At 41.5% G+C, this 21,931-nt stretch overlaps 1 protein-coding gene across 3 annotated transcripts in view; it reads right to left on the reverse strand.

The window, feature by feature from the left end:
* KIF6 (kinesin family member 6) overlaps positions 1 to 21,931 on the reverse strand; it is a 454,418-nt gene that overhangs the window by 71,402 nt on the left and 361,085 nt on the right. For all 3 annotated transcript variants that reach the window (XM_013062608.2, XM_013062612.2, XM_013062603.2), the window contains one exon: positions 19,333 to 19,388. In XM_013062608.2, coding sequence (XP_012918062.1) covers positions 19,333 to 19,388 — 56 coding nt within the window. The remainder of the gene's footprint in view (positions 1 to 19,332; positions 19,389 to 21,931) is intronic.

Below are 21,931 nucleotides of genomic sequence, written 5' to 3' on the forward strand. Positions count from 1 at the left end.
GGTTATTGGTGCAGGTGATTAGTAAACTTTTTGTCTTTGATGTCCCTTGTCTATTAAGTTTACTTGGTACATTACCCATTTCTGTAGCCATTCCTTAACTATATGCTTTTGTCTTCCAGCAGAAGGGTCTACCCAAGGACCTTGCTATTTGCTAATGAGTTGCTAGGTACTGCTGTATTCCAATTATTTATTAGGAGGTTTTCTAGACTTCAGCATCATCTCAACATGTGTTAATAAGTTGTTTTGCAAAATACAATAAAAATTTAAAAATATTCAGGCACCATTAAAGATAACTTCAATAAAGATTAAATTAATAAAATCAGTCATTACAAAGCTTATGTCTTCAGCAATAAAATCACCAGACTAGTGGTCTGGTAAAAGGTTTAACATTCTGTATGCAGGGGTCATGTACTGATGTAGTGGTCAGTGGCTACAAGACAAATGATCTGAAATGGTCATATCCAGTTTGGGCCCATATATGTTTTGGTGAGTGCTATGCAGTGTGATCACATTACCCTGGATATCTTCTCTAGGGCAGTGCTATGGTTAGGCAAGGTGATGGAGAGATAGATAAGAGCCGATCTGTGGTAAGGTAGGGTGGATAACTCCCAGTTACAGGCAACTTCCAATGAAGAAGAGCAGAAAAACCAGTCTTACCCAAGGCATTTTTTTTTTAAGTTAGGGAAAAGCAACTGTCCTAGAGTTCTTCAAAAAATCTTAAGAAAATTAAAACAAGTGGCAGACTGGAAGAAAAACATCTGCTATTTACTCCATTGACAAAGGCCCAATATCCAGAGGACACAAAGAACTCCTACAAATCAAAAAGAGCAATTCAACCAACCAATGGGCAAAAGATATGAGACACATGAAAAAGCATTCAATTCCACCAGCTGTCAGGGAAATGCAAATTAAGACAATAATGAAATACCATTTTTTGCTCTCCAACTGGCAAAACATAAAATGACTGATATTATCATGTACAAGTAAGGGGACAGGGGGATGGGTACTGTCACACACTGATGGGAACACAAACTAATAAAATCCTCTTGGGAAGGCAACTGGGGAGCACTCATTAAAATGAAAAATACACATCCATCATTGTTTTCTCCAACTCTACTTCCAGGCATATAACGCAAAGAAACAATCACATTTGTACACAAAAATGCATACAGTATTTGTGACACAAAAAAATTGGGGGAAAAAAGTGAAATGGCCATTACAAGGGAGTAGCTAGATAGATCATGGTTTATTCATACTTACAAATAGCCCCATCAAAAATAGTGAGCAATAGACCCACACTCACTGGTACATGAGAAAAGCAAGGTGTGAGTAAGATGTACATTATGGTCTCATTTATGCAACAAAACTCTCCTCTGGTTACTCCCCTCTGGGGAGGGGCTATAGTTGGTACTGGGGAAAGAAAACTAAGAGGGCTGTCACATTTTGATTCGTATATTAATGTAGTGTTTGAACATTCTGCAGTGAAACTACATCCAAGAATCCCGTGTACAATTAAAAAGAGACAGAAACTAAACCTCCAAGCAATTTATAACTTTCTAAACTCCACATCAGGGGAGAGAGCCTAGGAAGGTAGGCCTGCTCTGCCTTGGCTGACTTAGCCCTTTTCTACCTCCTGCCAACCTCTCTGTCTCCTTCCCTTATTATGTTGTTGAAAGTAAAGAGGGGGGTAAAGCCTTTCTTTGCTGGCTCCTTTTCCTTCTTTTTATCATTAACTTGGACTCAGAGAGAACATGTGACCTTCCTGGGCACTTACACAACAGGAGCCTAACACCTTTTTAGTTGAGTTGTGAATTCTCCTGCTAACCGAAGGTGTTGGCCTTGGAGCCCAAAAGAAACTGGTTCCAGCTCTGGCTCTACCCCTCACTAAGTGTGGTATTATTGAGCATGTTTATTAACCTCCTTCAGTCTCAGCTTTTTTATCTATAATAACAGGATAATACTGTTATTTTTTTAATCTATAATAACAGGATAATACTAGTATCTCTACCAAAGTTAATTATTATTACTATCATGGTGGGGACTCTACCTCTTTGACTCTTGCTGGCCCAAAGTCTGTGCTTAGACACACAATGGTTGGCCTCAAGTTTCTCTGTTTATTCCCATTCCTTTCAGGCAACCCCAATCTGTCCAAATATTGATCCCAAACTTCAGGGAGTCCCAGTGGTACTCCTGCTGGTCCTGCTTATGGCTGCCCTTTCAGGTTTGCTCAGCCAGGTGCCCAGGGTCCTGTTGTTACTATTTTCCCCACACAAACTGCTAGGGCTGGGCTTTCGTTCAGGAGATGCCTGATTAGTAATGCAGTGTGAATGTGCTTGGGAAGATCTCAATTTTTTAAATGTTGCCCAACAGCAGACACCTACCTACTGGAAGAAGAGTGCTGAGTCCCTGCAGCAGAGACAGATGTCTCTGAATGGCATCTGGTCCCCGCTCTGCAGGTCTGTGCTTTAACCAGCACAGCTTGTGGTGGAGCTGCCAATGCCTATTTTTAGTCTCACTTTGGTAAGCTGTGGTGCAGACTGTATGTTGGGGGTATGGCTGGTCCACAGGGTCGTGTTACTACATGAAGCCAATAGCAAACCCAAGCTGTCTCCCCACTGAACAGAACGACCACTGTGGGGGGAAGAACCACCCTTGCGTGTCTTCTGCTTTTGAAAGCTTTTGCTGGTTTTTAGCGGGGAACGCACTAGTGTTTTCAGGGCGGTTGACAGGAGTCATGGCAAACCCTTTGCTAGGTTCAGCTCTTGCCTGCACAGCATCATTGGCAAAGGCTGTACCCAATTCTAAGAGAGCTATAATTATTTCTCCTGTTTAATCAATGTAAGATAATGTAACTCACGTTTTCTCCTTAGAGGTGAAACAACATGGTACCATTTATCTTCCCGAGCTCGTGCTGCTGGGTTTAAAGATAACCTCCTTAAAAGAGCCCAGATGTCTATCGACAGATGAATGGTTCAAGAAAATGCAGTAGGCATCTACAATGGAATACTACCCAGCCCTCAAAAAGAATGAAATCTTGCCATCTGCAATGACCTGGATGGAGCTAGAGGGTATTATGCTAAGCAAAATAAGTCAGTCAGAGAAAGACAATTATCATATGATCTCACTCATATGTGGAGTTTAAGAAACAAGACAGATCAATGTAGGGGAAGGGAAGGAAAAATAAAATAAGATGAAAAGAGAGAGAAAGGAAAACCATAAGAGACAGTGAACTCTAGGAAACAAACTAAGGGTTGCTGGAGGGGAGGTGTGTGGGGCATGGGGTAACTGGGTGATGGGCATTAAGGAGGGCGGTTGATACAATGAGCACTGGGTGTTCTATGCAACTGATGAATCACTAAATTCTACCCCAAAACTAAAAAGATACTGTATTTTAACTAAACTGAATTTAAATAAAGAAATTAAAGGAAAAAAGGAAAGCCTCCTTCCTTCACAGGGTTTAGAGAGGGCCCTTAGACTGCACGGATCACCCACTTACAGATATGTGCCCACCACTCCCCCTCCATGAACTTCCTGGTTTACATAAAAGTTGGCACTCCTCTGCAGGCTTATTCTGATATCCAGATAATAGTATTGGCTGGCAAAGTTATTTTTGTAATACTTGTAAGAAAATTATCATGTCGAGGATGTACATCACTGCTATGATGAGATTAGATGCATCAGCTGCCTTCTGAAAATCTGAAATGACTCTCTTATGAGGGGAAGAAATTTTATTTTAAGGCATTTCATTAAACCAAATAGGTGTTGGGAAAATTGGTTCTTTGCAAAAGATTCCACTTTGAGCCTTAGCTGATGCCATATTCCACAGTAAAGCCTAAATTAGTTGAGTGTGAAAAATAGACAATAAAAGAACTATAAGAAAATTTAGAAAGCTTTAAACAAATACTCAGCAATGAACAACCCGTAGTTATTATTGTTCCAATGACCCTTTCTAAGTACAAAAGCAATGAAGAAAGTCATAAAAGAAAAGATCAATGGGTTTGAGTATATAAAAATAACAAAATAAAACCCTATATATTATAATACACTTTACAAAGATTAGTCACTAGTACTGTTGGTAAACCATAGGCAAAATGGTGCACTGCTTCCTTCAGAACTTGCAAATGAAGGAATTGATCGAATCTTGTAAGAGCTGAACTAGCAAACATCTGTACACAACTGTAAGACAAAGCCCAGAGGATACAGGACATCAATCCCTGTGCCTGCTCTACCAATCCTCCTTTAAAAAAAGAAATCTCTCCTGCTGTCTAGGTGGCCTTTTTCTGAGACCTCTTTTCCTCCCTGGCTGCCTGGACCAGCAGTCGGTTTCTGACCTCAAGACAGCACATTCTTAAGCTGACCTGCAGCTGCTGTCCTGGAGGCGTAGAAAGTATAGAGCAGGCCACTCAAGTTCTCTTTCCTGTAACTCTGAGCTAAGAAATAGGCAAATAATGAGCCCACTCACCTTGGGGACAGAATGTTAAAGGATGCTTTCAGGTCACCTGGGGCCAGAGCAAACCAAAGATGAGAGAACAAGGCCTATGGTCAGCAAAACCAGCAGGTTGCAAGAATTGGCATGAGAGAGGTGGCAAGAGACCCTGAGGAAGGCCTGGGGAGGGTGCACTGGGCTCTAGAGCCAATCTGGTTCCTGAAGTCCCCCTGGGTCCTGGTTCTGGCTCCCCTCAGTTTGCACAGGTCTCAGCTCTTATTACTACATATTGAGGAGATTTTTGCCTCCTAAGCCTGAGCTAGGTGAGGTTTTTAGTTCTGAAAATTGAAAGAACCAAACTAAAAGGGATTGTTTCTAGGACCCAGAGCACAGTTCAAAGTGATGTGGACTTCATCCTTGAGAGACGGGTATGGGAAATAATTACAGGAAGTAGCACCCTAATGAATGGTATTTTATCTTTTCTGGAGAAAGGGTTCTTCTGCACAGAAGGGGTCTGGTCAGCCTGGAGACCAACTGTAATTGCTATAGGGATATTGGCTCCTGTGGGCAATGGACACCCTGGGAGGCTTCACCACGACTGTGAGAACTTGTCTTTCAAAGCTTTTTTCTTTGTTTTGATTCTGTTTGTGCTGAGGGCTGCCTATTTGCCAGCCTTCCAATAACTAATCTACTTTGTTTCTTAAGAGAAGATGCCCCAGACGGAGGCAGTTTAAGAGCTTCTGTCTGTAAAGGAACATCTTCCATGGTCCATTTAACACTTGCTTCTTCAGTTTATAGTGAATTTGATTGGCATGACTTTCCTGAACCCATCCAGAAAGGCCAGATCCCAGATGCTGGTCCCTTCATTAATGTAAGACCACCCTGTCAGGATGCCAGGAGAGCAGTCATCCATCTTTCTTGGCTGTCATTCGAACCAAATCATGGCTTCCTTCCTTATACATGACAATTATTAGTGTTACCTCTTGTCATTTAACATACTCTACAGCTCTCCAGCTTGCTCAGATCATTTTTGTTTGTTTGATCTCCAAACTATGACAGCAGAGCACTCAGTCCATTCCGTGAAGACATCAGTCATGCTGGTTATGGGCTGTCACTCGTAACTGCCTGTCTTGGAGTTTCAGTGCTCCAGATTGCTGCAGGAGGGACCTCGAGAAATCAGCTTCGCCCTTTTTGTTTCTAGCTGCCCTGAGCCATCTCACAAAGAGGCCCACCTCTCCTGTTTCTAAATAAGATTCCTAGAGTCTCTATCCATTTAATTACGACAATTAAAAACACAATGTCTTTTCCCACGGTGAACTGTGTTTTCTTCAATACAAGTGAAAATTATCTTCTTCCTTTTTCAGACCCTTGAAAGGTGAATTACGACTTGTTGGTCCCTCTGTATGACATTGTGTCATATACAGTCAGCTCGCCTGTATGACTTTGTTCCTTTGGCAGAAATCCATATCACGCAGGAGACTCATCTGCTCATAAAGGATTTTTTCACTAGTAAGTTAATGTTTTTGCACAACCAGGAAAAATGTCACCAAATAAAAAGCCAGCTTGCAGAGCTGAGCCCCCTTGGGCTGTAGAGAAGCAAGGACTGTACACAGCGTTTCTTCTCCTGGTCTAGCATGGTCAGTGGGCTTTCTTGTTGTGCGGCAGTTCCAGTCTTTGTGGGTATTGGTCACATTTCCGTAACTCAGCACCTCAACCCTTCCTGATGGCCCCTCTTCTCTCGCAAAGCCTCAAACTGGACAACAAATCAATGTTTTAGATAGTGTTTCCTTATCTAAATTTAACACTTCCTTCTGTTTATAGCATTATTTTTATTTGGATTGTAATTGGTTTCATTAGAGCTCCAGTTATAAAGTTACATGGGTTTTGAGAGGTCGCCCCAATCTCAATTTTCTTGCCAGCCTGGTTATTTTTTCACATGCAATTCTGCATTTCTTCCATCATAATAGAAGCACTGATACTTAAAACAAACTTTTTAAATTTCCCGTGCACAGATATCTTTTGTATAGGATAAATCACTTTAACTGTTATCTTTTCTCATAGGACCTACAATTCATTCCCTTACAGATATTTTTCTGTTTCAAACCACAGACACATTTCTGAAAGGTCTGTAGTGAACTTGGTTGTTGTGTGCCCAGCATTCCTTCCTTTGGAGAAAGAAAACTCTTCAATTCCTCACAAATCTTGTTCAGTTTATGTGGTGCAGGCGGATTAACCCTCCCATCCATGCAACCTGAGGAATGGGTGGAGCTTCTGGGCCCAACCAACAAACATGTTTCATTTCCCTTGGCTGGAGGGATTGCTTTAGGGATGGACACATGACTTAAGTGAGGCTAAGTGTCCTCACTCCAGGGACTTTCTGCCAATTTTGTTGGGAAAGATTGCATTACTGGGATTATGAATTCCACAGGCCATGTAAACTGAGATTTTTCAGGGGTACCTTGTCACTAAGTGGGGTTAAGCCATTAGGGAACTTAGTCAAGTAGAACCGAAGGAGGAGGAATGGAAGGAGGGGTAGGCAGGGGAGGAGAAACAGAAAAGGAAGAAGAGGAGGAGGAGGGAAAGAAGGTACATGTGAAGCCAACTGTACTTCTTCCGGGTTACATGAGACAGTAAATTTCCTTTCATGCTTATAGCCAAACATCCTGGCCAATACAAGTTGAGCATAAATGAATGGAGTTTTTTTTTTTTTTAAAGATTTTATTTATTTATTTGACAGAGATTACAAGCAGGCAGAGAGGCAGGTAGAGAGAGAGGAGGAAGCAGGCTCCCTGCTGAGCAGAGAGCCCGATGCGGGGCTCGATCCGAGGACTTGGGAGTTCATGACCTGAGCCGAAGGCAGCGGCTTAACCCGCTGAGCCACCCAGGCGCCCCTGAATTGAGTTTTGTTGATAAATGTAGTTTAAAACAATCACACAAATACTTTAGAGCACAGACAGAGCTTGTTATTTAAAATAAACATGTGGTGAACTGTTTCATAAAGCCAAAGATCTACTCATTCCCTCAGCTGCTTTTCTCTGAACCATCTCTCTCCTCATGGAGCAAATGCAATGTGCACAAGGAAGTGCTGGGCAGAGCGGAAGTCTTGGCTTCTGCGTTTCTTAGTTTTGAGAATGTAGTATTTTCTCACTTGGTGGTAACATATTTTTATCTTGTGGTCACTCATGATTTCTATGCCTTTCCTTAATCAGGCTTTCTCCAGTGCTTATTGGTTACTGTTTTACATGAAGCATAAGTACTTCATGACACTCATTCCTACTACACCTCATCTAAGTTACTGCTTTAAATTCTCTCATGTTTCCTGAAGCATCAGTAAACCCACTCAGTTGTACAGAGCTTGAAAATACAACCCCACTATTTCATTTTCTAAACCACTGAAGAGAATGGTTGAAACCCATGTGGGGCACTGAATCCTACCAGGCTTGCTGCAAGTCCATAGCATATCTTTCTGCAAACCAGAAAAAGTCATCCCTTCCTAAGAGCAGACACAAGCCTGGGCTGGTGCACATGGAAATGACAGCAAGGGCAGGCTGTGTTTCAGGTACCACCCGCCCCTGCAACTGAGCCCCAACAGGCACAAGACAACCTCTCGTTAATCATGTTACAAAGACCCTTTTCACCTTCATGAGCTGTGTGTCCATGAGCTAGACTGAAGTTTGAGTCTTTTGTTGGGTACAACGGATAAAGGCCAAAGAGAGACCTGAGTAACAGCTGAGTAAAATTTTAAACTCAGAAACAAATGTCAAAGTCAGATTAATCTGAATTTATGGAGATCATAAACTGTATTTAAAAGTTTTGGAGGATATTAGGAGAAGGAAAGGAAAAGTGAATTGGGGGAAATCGGAGGGGGAGGTGAAGCACGAGAGACTGTGGACTCTGAGAAACAAACAGGGATTTGGAAGGGAGGGAGGTGGGAGGATGGGTGAGCCTGGTGGTAGGTATTAAGGAGGGCATGTATTGCATGGAGTGCTGGGTGTGGTGTATAAACAATGAATCTTGGAACACCAAAAAAAGTAAAATAAAATAAAGATGTTAAAAAAACATTTTGGAGTTGGACAGAAATGAAATTTGATTCTTACTTAGTCACATAGCAGGAAACCTCACTGAAACTTCATTTTTTAAAAAATCTGCAAAATAATGATAATTCCCTATTTCACAGAACCTAGATTACATCAATGTTAAGACTCATCTTCATTCTAGAGGCTTGTAAACTGTGAAAAAAATGGCCAAATATATCTTGATTTTCAGATGCATTAACACTAAAAATCATTATCTATAATATATGACATAAGGTAATACTCCTGTTCCCCTGTAGGTCATGGCTCTTCTTTGTGAGGATTAAATGAGATAGCGTATGTCAAATTTTGGCACGACACAGTCAGTGCTTAATACATGGTGGAAGCTGTTGTTAGGGCAGTTGTTAATTGGGACTAGTGACAAAGAGTAACAAAAGATATACTTAATTCAGGTCTTCATAAGCTAGCAAAATGACCCAGATGTCATCTTTCCCCTACTCCTGGATAAGCTACTAGAAATCAACATGCACCAACAGGTCCAAAAGCAAACCTCAAGGGAAGATCCCAGGACAGAAAGGCACACAACTGAAAATCATCCTATTTACCCTGCTGATGGAGACCTGGATCTGAGAAATGATTTTTCTTAATGCCCAAATATGTAAGAGAAACATTTTATAAAAGAGTGTTGTTCAAATGTAGGGAGGGGTGGTTGGGGTTCTTTGAAGTTGAGTTAGAAGAAAGAAACCTTCCAGAGCATTTTGTTAGCTTTCTAGCATTTCCCTTTACCTCCTGCTAACAGCTACTGCCATTACATTTTTTGTGACTTTTGAATTGATCACTGATTGGCCCACTAGTGAAAACCCTTCTGTGTGGCATCCTGTGATGTTAGTTTTCATTTAGGCCTGGAGGGGTCAGTGGAAGATGAAGAGGTTGTCAATCAAGCTCTTTCCTCTCTCCTAAAGGAGCTGACTCCTGGACTGGTCTAGGTGTGGGCCTCATGCCAAAGGACAGCCCTTCATTGTTCCTTGTTGCCAAAGACAATGCTGCCTGTGGTAGAACACTGATGTAGAAGAAGGAATGCCAGAATTCTAGCAAGTGAAAAGTGGCTTGGTTGATGCCACTGCTTCTCACACAGTCTATCTTCCTTCCCCTCAGTTTGGACTCAATTGCAGTGTCAGAGGTATGATGAATGGAAGCAGGGCATATGTGAATGTGTCAAATACACAGCCCAGGTGGTGAAATGCAGTCTAATGCTCTTGTGTATGGGACACATAAATACAATGAAGACACCTCTTCTACAGAAACAAAGACTCTACATTTTTCGGGGAGATTCTAAATTGGCTATTTCTTCCATTTCTGATTTCAACTGATTCGACATCAGAATTGATGTAAATGGTGTACAGAAGAGGGACAGAAAAGGATTTTATGGCAAGAGTTTATCCACCTAGTTTGTGTTGGCTTATTACAAGAAAAGAAAATAACATGGGAGTTTTGGTTGACATTATGCCATGTAAAATTAGATATTATGTGGTTATAACTGAATTGTTAGCCTTTAAGAATTTTTGAGGATGACACTCAAGTGACAGTTCTAGATCACAATATCAGAGAAAAATTACCCAGGAAGGAACCTGAACTTGAAACACATGGGCTGGGTAATCTGTAGTTCACAAACAGTTTTCATTTCCTTTCTGCAGGCCAATTCCATGTGTACTCCACAGCATCCCATTCCTGCCTCAGGGTCCAGAGGCAGGATGTGGCACAGTTTGGGAGTGGAGCTGAGTCACCATACCACACATGTGATGGTACAACTGTGCCAAGCTCCCACCTCCTGACTTTTAGATTCACTAAGTCTAAGATTTCAGTCACTGGGGACTAAAAATTCCACTTGATTTAATTTCTCCCTAGGAAAAAGCGTGCTTAGAAAGGTCACAAATCTCCTGAAGTCAGTTTCCTTCAAGACTCCCTTGGAGATTTTAAATTTAAATGTGTGTACAAGTTCCACCTAACACTTCCTTAATCTTAACCTTGTCTCTGACATGCAGTGATGGCAGGCTGCTTCCTTAAGTCACGGACCATGACAACTTGTTCAGTAATAAGGCTGAATATCAGTGATCCATCTCACCTGGGCCACCTTGGATCAAAAGCACATTAGGAAGTTGGGTGGCCAGGGGATGGGTTTTAGTCTTCTCTTTGCACAAAGTAAGGGAAAAGTGACATTGGGACTATTGGGACAACTAAACTAGCTACTTTCTTGGTAGTGGTGAATGCTTGAATCTCAACACTGGTATGAGCTCTGCTTGTTATGACCCAGAAAAAACAAAGGTCCACTTCCCAGGGTTTCTGCTGACATATCTGGACCCTTTGTGTGTCCAGATCATCCTCACTGAGAATAAATTACAGCACCCCCCCCTCGGAACCTGGACTTGGACAGGGCACAACCTGCAGAGCTGTAGGTCAACGTCTGACTTGCCTCCTCTTGAGAATGTGGCAAACCAGATCTATGAACATACAATATTGCACCAAAACTAGGGAGAAATTCAGAATTATTTGTGACAACCACCTGTACTCACAGTGAAAAACTATATTAGTATAGGCCATTGGTGTCTTTCATCATGAGTCTATTTCACTAGTGTTGGAATGAACACTTTGGTTTATTTTGGTTGAGAGAGATATTTTTCTTTTTTCTTTTTTAACTCCAACCTATAATTATTTTTATTTTTATTTTTTTAAATTTTTTATAAACATATAATGTATTTTTATCCCCAGTGGTACAGGTCTGTGAATTTCCAGGTTTACACACTTCACAGCACTCATCATAGCACATACCCTCCCCAATGTCCATAACCCCACCTCCCTCTCCCAAACACCCTCTCCCGAGCAACCCTCAGTTTGTTTTGTGAGATTAAGAGTCACTTATTGTCTCCCTCCCAATCCCATCTTGCTTCATTCATTCTTCTCCTACCCCCTTAACCCCCCATGTTGCATCTCCACTTCCTCATATCAGGGAGATCATATAATAGTTGTCTTTCCAATTGACTAGTTTCGCTAAGCATGATACCCTCTAGTTCCATCCACGCCGTTGCAAATGGCAAGATTTCATTTCTTTTGATGGCTGCATAGTACTCCATTGTGTATATATACCACATCTTCTTTATCTATTCATCTGTCGATAGACATTTAGGTTCTTTTCAAAGTTTGGCTATTGTAGACATTGCTGCTATAAACATTCGGGTGCACGTGCCCATTTGGATCACTACGTTTGTATCTTTAGGGTAAATACCCAGTAGTGCAATTGCTGGGTCGTAGGTTAGCTCTATTTTCAACTTGTTGAGGAACCTCCAAGCTGTTTTCCAGAGTGGTTGCACCAGCTTGCATTCCCACCAACAGTGTAGAAGGGTTCCCCTTTCTCCACATTCTCATCAGCATCTGTCATTTCCTGACTTGTTAATTTTAGTCATTCTGACTGGTGTGAGGTGATATCTCATTGTAATTTTGATTTGTATTTCCCTGATGCCAAGTGATGTGGAGCACTTTTTCATGTGTCTGTTGGCCATCTGGATGTCTTCTTTGCAGAAATGTCTATTCATGTCTTCTGCCCATATCTTGATTGGATTATTTGTTCTTTGGGTGTTGAGATTGCTAAGTTCTTTATAGATTTTGGAAACTAGCCCTTTATCTGATATGTCATTTGCAAATATCTTCTCCCATTCTGTCAGTTGTCTTTTGGTTTTGTTAACTGTTTCCTTTGCTGTGCAAAAGCTTTTGATCTTGATGAAATCCCAATAGTTCATTTTTGCCCTCGCTTCCCTTGCCTTTGGCGAAGTTCCTAGGAAGATGTTGCTGCGGCTGAGGTCGAAGAGGTTGCTGCCTGTGTTCTCCTCCAGGATTTTGATGGATTCCTTTCGTACATTGAGGTCCTTCATCCATTTTGAGTCTATTTTTGTGTGTGGTGTAAGGAAATGGTCCGATTTTATTTTTCTGTATGTGGCTGTCCAATTTTCCCAACACCATTTATTGAAGAGGCTGTCTTTTTTCCATTGGACATTCTTTCCTGCTTTGTCGAAGATTAGGTCTATTTCTGGGCCCTCTATTCTGTTCCACTGATCTATGTGTCTGTTTTTGTGCCAGTACCATGCTGTCTTGATGATGACAGCTTTGTAATAGAGCTTGAAGTCTGGAATTGTGATGCCACCAACGTTGGCTTTCTTTTTCAATATTCCTTTGGCTATTCGAGGTCTTTTCTGGTTCCATATAAATTTTAGAATTATTTGTTTCATTTTTTGAAAAAGATGGATGGTATTTTGATAGGAATTGCATTAAATGTCTTTAGGTAGCATAGACATTTTCACAATATTTATTCTTCCAATCCAGGAGCATGGAACATTTTTCCATTTCTTTGTGTCTTCCTCAATTTCTTTCATGAGTATTTTATAGTTTTCTGAGTATAGATTCTGTGCCTCTTTGGTTAGGTTTATTCCTAGGTATCTTATGGTTTTGGGTGCAATTGTAAATGGGATTGACTCCTTAATTTCTCTTTCTTCTGTCTTGTTGTTGGTGTAGAGAAATGCAACTGGTTTCTGTGCATTGATTTTATATCCTGACACTTTACTGAATTCCTGTACAAGTTCTAGCAGTTTTGGAGTGGAGTCTTTTGGGTTTTCCACATATAGTATCATATCATCTGCGAAGAGTGATAGTATGACTTCTTCTTTGCCGATTTGGATGCCTTTAATTTCCTTTTGTTGTCTGATTGCTGAGGCTAGGACTTCTAGGTCTATGTTGAATAGCAGTGGTGATAATGGACATCCCTGCCGTGTTCCTGACCTTAGCAGAAAAGCTTTCAGTTTTTCTCCATTGAGAATGATATTTACGGTGGGTTTTTCATAGATGGCTTTGATGATATTGAGGATGTGCCCTCTATCCCTACACTTTGAAGAGTTTTGATCAGGAAGGGATGCTGTACTTTGTCAAATGCTTTTTCAGCATCTATTGAGAGTATCATATGGTTCTTGTTCTTTCTTTTATTGATGTGTTGTATCACATTGACTGATTTGCGGATGTTGAACCAACCTTGCAGCCCTGGAATAAATCCCACTTAGTCGTGGTGAATAATCCTTTTAATGTACTGTTGAATCCTATTGCCTAGCATTTTGGTGAGAATTTTCACATCTGTGTTCCTCAAGGATATTGGTCTGTAGTGCTCTTTTTTGGTGGGATCCTTGTCTGGTTTTGAGATCAAAGTGATGCTGGCCTCATAAACTGAGTTTGGAAGTTTTCCTTCCATTTCTATATTTTGGAAGTTTCAGGAGACTAGGAATTAGTTCTTCTTTATACGTTTGGTAGAATTCCCCTGGGAAGCCGTCTGGCCCTGGGCTTTTGTTTGTTTGGAGATTTTTGATGACTGTTTCAATCTCCTTACTGGTTATGGGTCTGTTTATGTTTTCTAATTCTTCCTGGTTCAGTTGTGGTAGTTTATATGTCTCTAGAAATGCATCCATTTCATCTAGATTTTCAAATTTGTTTGCGTAGAGTTGCTCATAGTATGTTCTTATAATTGTTTGTTGTGATCTCTCCTCTTTCATTCATGATTTTATTTATTTGGGTTCTTTCTCAGATTTTCTTTTTGATAAGTCTGGCAGGGGTTTATCAATCTTATTAATTCTTTTAAAGAACCAGCTCCTCTTTTCATTGATTTGTTCTATTGTTTTTTTGGTTTCTATTTCATTGATTTCTGCTCTGATCTTTATGATTTCTCTTCTCCTGCTGGGTATAGGGTTTCTTTCTTGTTCTTTTTCCAGCTCCTTTAGGTGTAGGGTTAGGTTTTGTACCTGAGACCTTTCTTGTTTCTTGAGAAAGGCTTGTACCACTATATATTTCCCTCTCAGAACTCCCTTTGCTCTGTGTCCCACAGATTTTGAACCATTGTGTTTTCATTATCATTTGTTTCCATGATTTTTTCAATTCTTCTTCAATTTCCTGGTTGACCCATTCATTCTTTAGAAGGATGCTGTTTCGTCTCCATGTATTTGGGTTCTTTCCAAATTTCCTCTTGTGATTGAATTCTAGCTTCAGAGTATTGTGGTCTGAAAATATGCAGGGAATGATTCCAATCTTTTGATACCAGTTGAGACCTGATTTAGGACCCAGGATGTGATCTATTCTGGAGAATGTTCCATGTGCACCAGAGAAGAATGTGTATTCTGTTGCTTTGGGATGAAATGTTCTGAATATATCTGTGATGTCCATCTGGTCCAGTGTGTCATTTAAGGCCTTTATTTCCTTGTTGATCTTTTGCTTGGTTGATCTGTCCATTTCAGTGAGGGGAGTGTTAAAGTCCCTTACTATTATTGTATTATTGTTGATGTGTTTCTTTGATTTTGTTATTAATTGGTTTATATAGTTGGCTGCTCCCATGTTAGGGGCATAGATATTTAAAATTGATAGATCTTCTTGTTGGACAGACCCTTTGAGTGTGATATAGTTTCCTTCCTCATCTCTTATTATAGTCTTTTACTTAAAATCTAATTTATCTGATATAAGGATTGCCACCCCTGCTTTCTTCTGATGTCCATTAGCATGGTAAATTGTTTTCCACCCCCTCACTTTAAATCTGGAGGTGTCTTCGGGTCTGAAATGAGTTTCTTGTAGGCAACATATAGATGGGTTTTGTTTTTTTATCCATTTTGATACCTTGTGTCTTTTGATTGGGGCATTTAGCCCATTAACATTCAGGATAACTATTGAGAGATATGAATTTAGTGCCATTGTATTGCCTGTAAGGTGACTGTTACTATATATTGTCTCTGTTCCTTTCTGATCTACTTCATTTAGGCTCTCTCTTTGCTTAGAGGACCCCTTTCAATATTTCCTGTAGAGCTGGTTTGGTGTTTGCAAATTCTTTCAGTTTTTGTTTGTCCTGGAAGCTTTTTATCTCTCCTTCTATTTTCATTGATAGCCTAGCTGGATATAGTATTCTTGGCTGCATGTTTTTCTCATTTAGCGCTCTGAATATATCATGCCAGTTCTTTCTGGCCTGCCAGGTCTCTGTGGATAAGTCTGCTGCCAATCTAATATTTTTACCATGGTATTTTACAGACTTTTTTTCTCGGGCTGCTTTCAGGATTTTCTCTTTGTCACTAAGACTTGTAAATTTTACTATTAGGTGATGGGGTGTGGACCTATTCTTGTTGATTTTGAGGGGGGATCTCTGCGCCTCCTGGATTTTGATGCTTGTTCCCTTTGCCATATTAGGGAAATTCTCTCCAATAATTCTCTCCAATATACCTTCTGCTCCTCTCTCTCTTTCTTCTTCTTCTGGAGTCCCAATTATTCTAATGTTGATTCATTTTATGGTGTCCCTTATCTCTCGAATTCTCCCCTCATGGTCCAGTAGCTGTTTGTCCCCCTTTTGCTCAGCTTCTTTATTCTCTGTCATTTGCTCTTCTATATCACTAATTCTTTCTTCTGCCTCATTTATCCTAGCAGTGAGAGCCTCCATTTTTTATTGCACCTCATTAATTCCTTTTTTAATTTCAACCTGGTTAGATTTTAGTTCTTTTATTTCTCCAGAAAGGGCTTTTATATCTCCCGAGAGGTTTTCTCTAATATCCTTTTCTAATCCTTTCTATCCTTTCTTCTAATATCCTTCCATGCCTTTTTCGAGCCCGGCTAGAACCTTGAGAATCATCATTCTGAACTCTATATCTGACATATTACCAATGTCTGTATTGATTAGGTCCCTAGCCTTTGGTACTGCCTCTTGTTCCTTTTTTTGTGGTGGGTTTTTCCGTCTTGTCATTTTGTCCAGATAAGAGTATATGAAGGAGCAAGTAAAAAACTAAAAGGGTGGCAAAGACTCCAGGAAAATATGCTTTAACCAAATCAGAAGAGACCCCAAATCGTGGCAGGGGTGGGGAGAAAGGGGATAAAAAGAGGTTCAGAAAAAAATAAAAGAAACAATTAAAAAAAGAAAACAAATAAAGAAAAAATAAAAATATATATATATTAGATAAACTAGTTAAAAAAGTTAAAAAAGAAAAGGTAAAATTTAAAAAAATTTAGCAGAAGAAAAAGAAAAAAAAATTGAATAAATAAAACAAAACAAACAAAGAAACAAAAAACAAATTAAATTAACTGCAAAACTAATGAATCATGGGGGGAAAGCCATGAGTTCAGTGCTTTGCTCTCTGCTCCTCTGGAATTCTGCTGCTCTCCTTGGTATTGAACCTGTACTCCTTGGTAGGTGAACTTGGTCCTGGCTGGATTTCTTGTTGATCTTCTGGGGGAGAAGCCTGTTGTATTGATTCTCAAGTGTCTACGCCCCAGGCAGAATTGCACCGTCCTTACCAGGGGCCGGGCTGAGTAATCTGCTGGAGTTCGTTTTCTGGATCTTTTGGTCCCTGAGCGCTTTCCATAGAGTTCCAGAGGATGGGAATGAAAATGGCGGCCTCCCAGTCTCCGGCCCAGAGGAGCCAAGAGCTCAGGGCCCTGCTCCTCAGTGCGCCCTCAGAGAATAGCACCCAATCACTCTCGTCTCCCTGGCCTCTGGCTGCGCTCCGAGCTCACCCAGGCTGTGACTGGTTCAAGGTAACCCCAAATTGAGAGCTCACTCCTCGGCTCTGTCTCTGTAGCTGGCTTCCCCATTCTAATACCTATAAGCTCTGCAACACTCAGACACCCCCAATCCTTCTGTGATCCTGTAGGACCTGGGGCCACACTGACCCCGCGTGGGCTTCACCCCAGTTTAGCCTCTGGAGTGATGTCACTCAGCGGAACAGACTTTTAAAAGTCCTGATTTTGTGCTCCATCCTTCCACCGCTTGCCGGAAGCTGGCCTCGCCTGCCACGGTCTATCTTCCCGTCGCTTTGGATTCACTTCTCCGCCAGTCCTACCTTTCAGAAAGTGGTTGATTTTCTGTTTCTAGAATTGCTGTTCTTCTCTTTGATCTCCCGTTGGATTTTAGGTGTTTGCAATGTTTAGATAAGCTATCTAGCTGATATCCTGCTAGCTGAAGTAGTCTCAGCCTGCTACTTCTCCGCCATCTTGACTCCTCCCCAGAGAGAGATATTTTTCAAGAGAAAAACTTCATATTACTTTTTGGGGAGAAGCAGTTTATAAAAGGTCTTTCCCTCTTATCCCTCCTGGGATAAAAACAGACCACTGGATCCTTTGAGTCGCATAAGCCTGCTAATTCCACCCCAGATACACTGAGGCCTGCTTCTCCTTCTCTCCTTACCTCCCTTTCTTCCAGGTCATCAATCCAGGTGGGCCAGAATGGTCCTGCTGCTGGGCCTGGGCTTCTCCTTAGCCCTCAAGTCCTGGCATAGCTGATGGGGCACTGCCATAGAGCCAATTTCCTTACTGGTTTGGGTCACTGACCCTTCTGATAATCAGACCTCTCCAGAAAAATGTACACACCCTTAACATCCAGTTTTCTTTTTCATGCAGTTTTAGGGGTTTGGAAATCCAGGTCAAGAAAGGAGTTTGTAATCTTTGTTTTTTGCCAGGGATCCTTCTGGCAGTCTGATAAAACCATGGACCCTTCCTCAGAATGATGATTTTTTTGGTACATAGCATGGGGAAAAAAAAGGATTTTAAGAGAAATGAGTTATACTGAAATAGTTATCCAAATTTTACTTTTTGTGGTACAGAAATATCTATATGCTTTTATATAAATGCATCAAATAATAAGATCAAATGCTGAGTCTAATAACTACCATAATTTTGAAGTCCTGATGTGTATAAAAGATATTTTTTGATATCTGCCACACTGGGCTGTGGAATGAAAATGTCTGCAATTTCCATGGATGACAGGTGTTGCTAGTCCTACTGGGGTCAGCTGCCTCCATTCATCCCTGAAAATACGCTTAATTGCAGTTAGAGGTTGGTGAAAATAAAGGCTAATTTTCCCCCTGTCCGAGTTCCCAGATCTTAGGTTACGAACCCCTAAGACTATAGAGATTCTCTGCATGGTGTTGGGCATGGCCCAGGGCCTGGCTGCCTCAGGCAGCAGAGAAGAACGTAAGACTCCTATTTAGGGACTGAGTGTTTGAAGCTGCTGTAATTTTCCATATTCTGCAGGAAAAGCCAATGAGGACACTCACAGTGGCTTCTGTCCTACCCTCATGTATGAGGGGAGGAAGACGGGGACAAGGGAGATAGATGTAGGAAGTCAGCCTCTCTGACAAGAGGCAAAGGCACTGCTCTGCTCTGCTCTGCTCTACAGAGCTGCCCCAGCCTGGGAGATGGGTCCCTAGGTGTCTTCTAGTTTGGGATAAAGGCAACATTTTCCTCTCACTTTGAGAAAAATATGAAGCATACTTTAATTGAGTTTGCCTCCTGCCTTAACCTCATCTTTCCAGGGATGTTCACCTACATGGCGGGGCCCTGCTGGGCAGCCTGTGTCCTGGCAAGGCACAGAGGCTCATTTTCCTTCTCCTCCTTCCACGGGCTTATTGAATGGTGCTGAAAAATGCATGCCTGTGCCAAAAATGCTAAGTATAAGCTTTTGGGGGGTGGGTGTAGAAGTGTTTCACAGCACTTGAAAATATGAAACTTCACTGTAGTCTTGCCTTTATGACTAGTTGAGCTATTGTTGAGGAACACTGGGGGAAAAGCAAAACTTTCTCATTGGGATGCTAGAGCTCAGGCCTTCATGAGGATGAAAAGTTCAAGTTCTAGACAAAAGAAAACACTTTTCCTGATGGATGGTAGGGGAGATGACAAACTTCCAAGGAAAGGCACTCTCAAAGCGGCTTCCTTGGCAGGGATGTCCTGAAACTCGGCCTGATGGTTATTTGGAGGGACATCATGACCTGATTTTCATCAGGAAAATGGTCTGTGAAAGACGCTTACAGAATAACATCTGCTTACCAATTTTGCTTCTTGTTTCATTTATACTTTCTCCGAGGGCCTTCGCTTCAGAAAATCTGCAGGGAGAAAAAAAAAAAATTGCCGATTTCTGTTCATCCCAAATTATGCATTAAAAATAATAATTTCTGGGAACCCTCTAAAATAATTTAAAACTTTATGGAAAGAGATAAAAGAAAATCTAAATAAATGGCATACATATAGTGGGCTTAAAAATAGAGCTAAAATTTGTATTAATTACTGGTACTGTGAATTTTTACTTTTTTATCCAGCACAGAATTATGACTTACAATTTTGAGTGTTTTATGATGCAAGGGTACTGGAATAAAGCACTGTAAGATGTTTGTGCCCTGCTCTTCTCTATTAATCACATTATCGAGAGCTTTTAGTTATAGTTGAGAATACATGCTTACTATAACTTAAATAACATTTTTTTCTGATTATTAATTAATAGGTCCGAGGCTGGCCAATTATGGCTGGTTGTGAAACACATCCAGTCCTCCACCTACTTCTGTAAATAAAATCATATTGAACCAGAGCCACCACGATTCATTTAGATATTGTCTATGGCTGCTTTCAGGTAGTGTTGGCAGAGCTGAGTAGTTGTGACAAAGACTGTATGGCCTGTGAAGCTGAAAATATTTACTATGTGACCCTTGACAGAAGGTTGCTGACTCCTGTTGCATATGATGTTAAATTACACTTTGAAAGTATGAAAACAAAACAAAAAAAGATTCCTAATAACCCCGCCCCAGAAACCCGCTCATTTTGAGCTCCAACCAGTCTTTTTTCTACTCATACCATGGGGATGGATCATACCATCCCCATGATTTTGTGCATTGATTATTTTTTACATAACAGTACTAATCCCTCTGCACATCATTAGAAACTTGTCCATTATCTTTTTAAAAATTTTTATTTATTTTTTTGATTCCAGTGTTCCAGAATTCATTGTTTATGCACCACACCCAGTGCTCCATGCAATACGTGCCCTCCATAATACCCATCACCATGTTCACCCAACCTCCCACCCCCTGCCCCTCCAAAACCCTCAGATTGTTTTTCAGAGTCCACCATCTCTAATGGTTCATCTCCATGTCCATTATCTTTGATGGCTGTCTATAGTCTGCTGGGTGGTCGTGCTGATGTTTACTCAATGACTTCTACATATTTGCCAACAAATATGTATGAGATACCTGCTGAGAGCCCAACATTGCGCTGGCAAAGTGGCCTAGGATCTGGTCTATGTGAGAAACATGCGGTCTGGTCTCCTATACATGGGGGACCCTTAAGAAAGAAAGGGAAAGAAGCCTTTCCCTTCTCCTCTCTGCCATGGAATTTAAAGGGCAACTGAAAGGCTATGAAACAAATCCATAATAAATGGCTACAGTAAATCATTGCACCACTGTGGCTAACCCTGGCTAAGCCACTAGGGTATGACTGGGAGGGGCCTTTCCATAAGTGGAGCGTAGTCAGGAAAGCTACATGACAAGGTAGGATTGACCCGGCTTTCATGGATGTATAGGACATATTAGAAAACTCTACCCACCATCATGCTTCATTAACTATAGACACTGAGTCAATTTGATTTTAACGATCTCTTCTCTCCGCATTCCCTCTCCACCCCCCAAATCTTTCTGGATCCCATATATCCCAGGTATCATGTTGTTTTGTCTGTTAAGTTCTTTAGTGGTGTAGGATTTTGTTAGAGGAAGTAGGAAGAGGAGGGCATTCCAGGCAGGGGAACAGCGTGAGCAGAGGCCAGAGTGCCGCGACGGCCCTCTGCTTGATGAGGGAGAAGTGTGAATTATGTCACTGCTATTTTCCGAGTCTGGCTGCTTGGCTTGTGACTGCAGATGGGAAGTTTCCAAGGAAGGGGACTAAATTTCCTCTCAGTTTAGGCTTCTTGGGTCTCCACCCCAGTTCCCTTATTAGGGTGTTCAGGCTTGTGACAGATTTATGGATGTGCTCTCTTCAGCTAGGGCCTGTCCCCTTTGGGAGAGAAATGCAGGAACATTTGATGCCACTCAGACTGAATTCGGTTCAGCAGACATTCTCATAAGTCTCTGTGCTGGGCTCTGTGGGCTCAAGCTGGCCTTTGCCTGCCAGACAGGCAGCATCTTAGCTGTGGGCCAGGCCACTCAGAAGACGGGGCTATTTTCATCCTGTAAGTTCTGCCAAGCGGGGGGACTCTAACTGTCAGATTGTTGGCTCTGTCCATCCCCAGAACCTAGGACTCCACAGGGCTTGATAATCCTTCCCTGCTTGGTGAAAGACTCCTCGTAGTGCCTGCTCCCATAGCGTCCACTCACCCATTTGGATTTTCGAGAATCAGGAAGATATAAGAACAATGTTGCAGAGCTGCTGAAATTCATGTCAATTCTGGAGAAAACCAGAGTAGAGAAAGAAAAGGGGAGATACTGAGGCAGTCCAGGCTGTCTCCACAGTGACTCTTCAGAGAAGCCCTGACAGAGGGCCTGGGCTGGAGTCCCCCAAGCCTTGGTGGTGCCCACATTTGTCCTGGAGGGAGCTGCTTTGTGCTGAGGTGAACCTGCTCAAAAGAGCTGCCGTGCCAGGGCTGGCAGACCCAGCGCGGGAAGCC

Source organism: Mustela putorius, unplaced genomic scaffold (assembly GCF_011764305.1).
Source record: "Mustela putorius furo isolate JIRA1106 unplaced genomic scaffold, ASM1176430v1.1 tig00003983_pilon_pilon_pilon, whole genome shotgun sequence".
Taxonomy (NCBI): domain Eukaryota; kingdom Metazoa; phylum Chordata; class Mammalia; order Carnivora; family Mustelidae; genus Mustela; species Mustela putorius.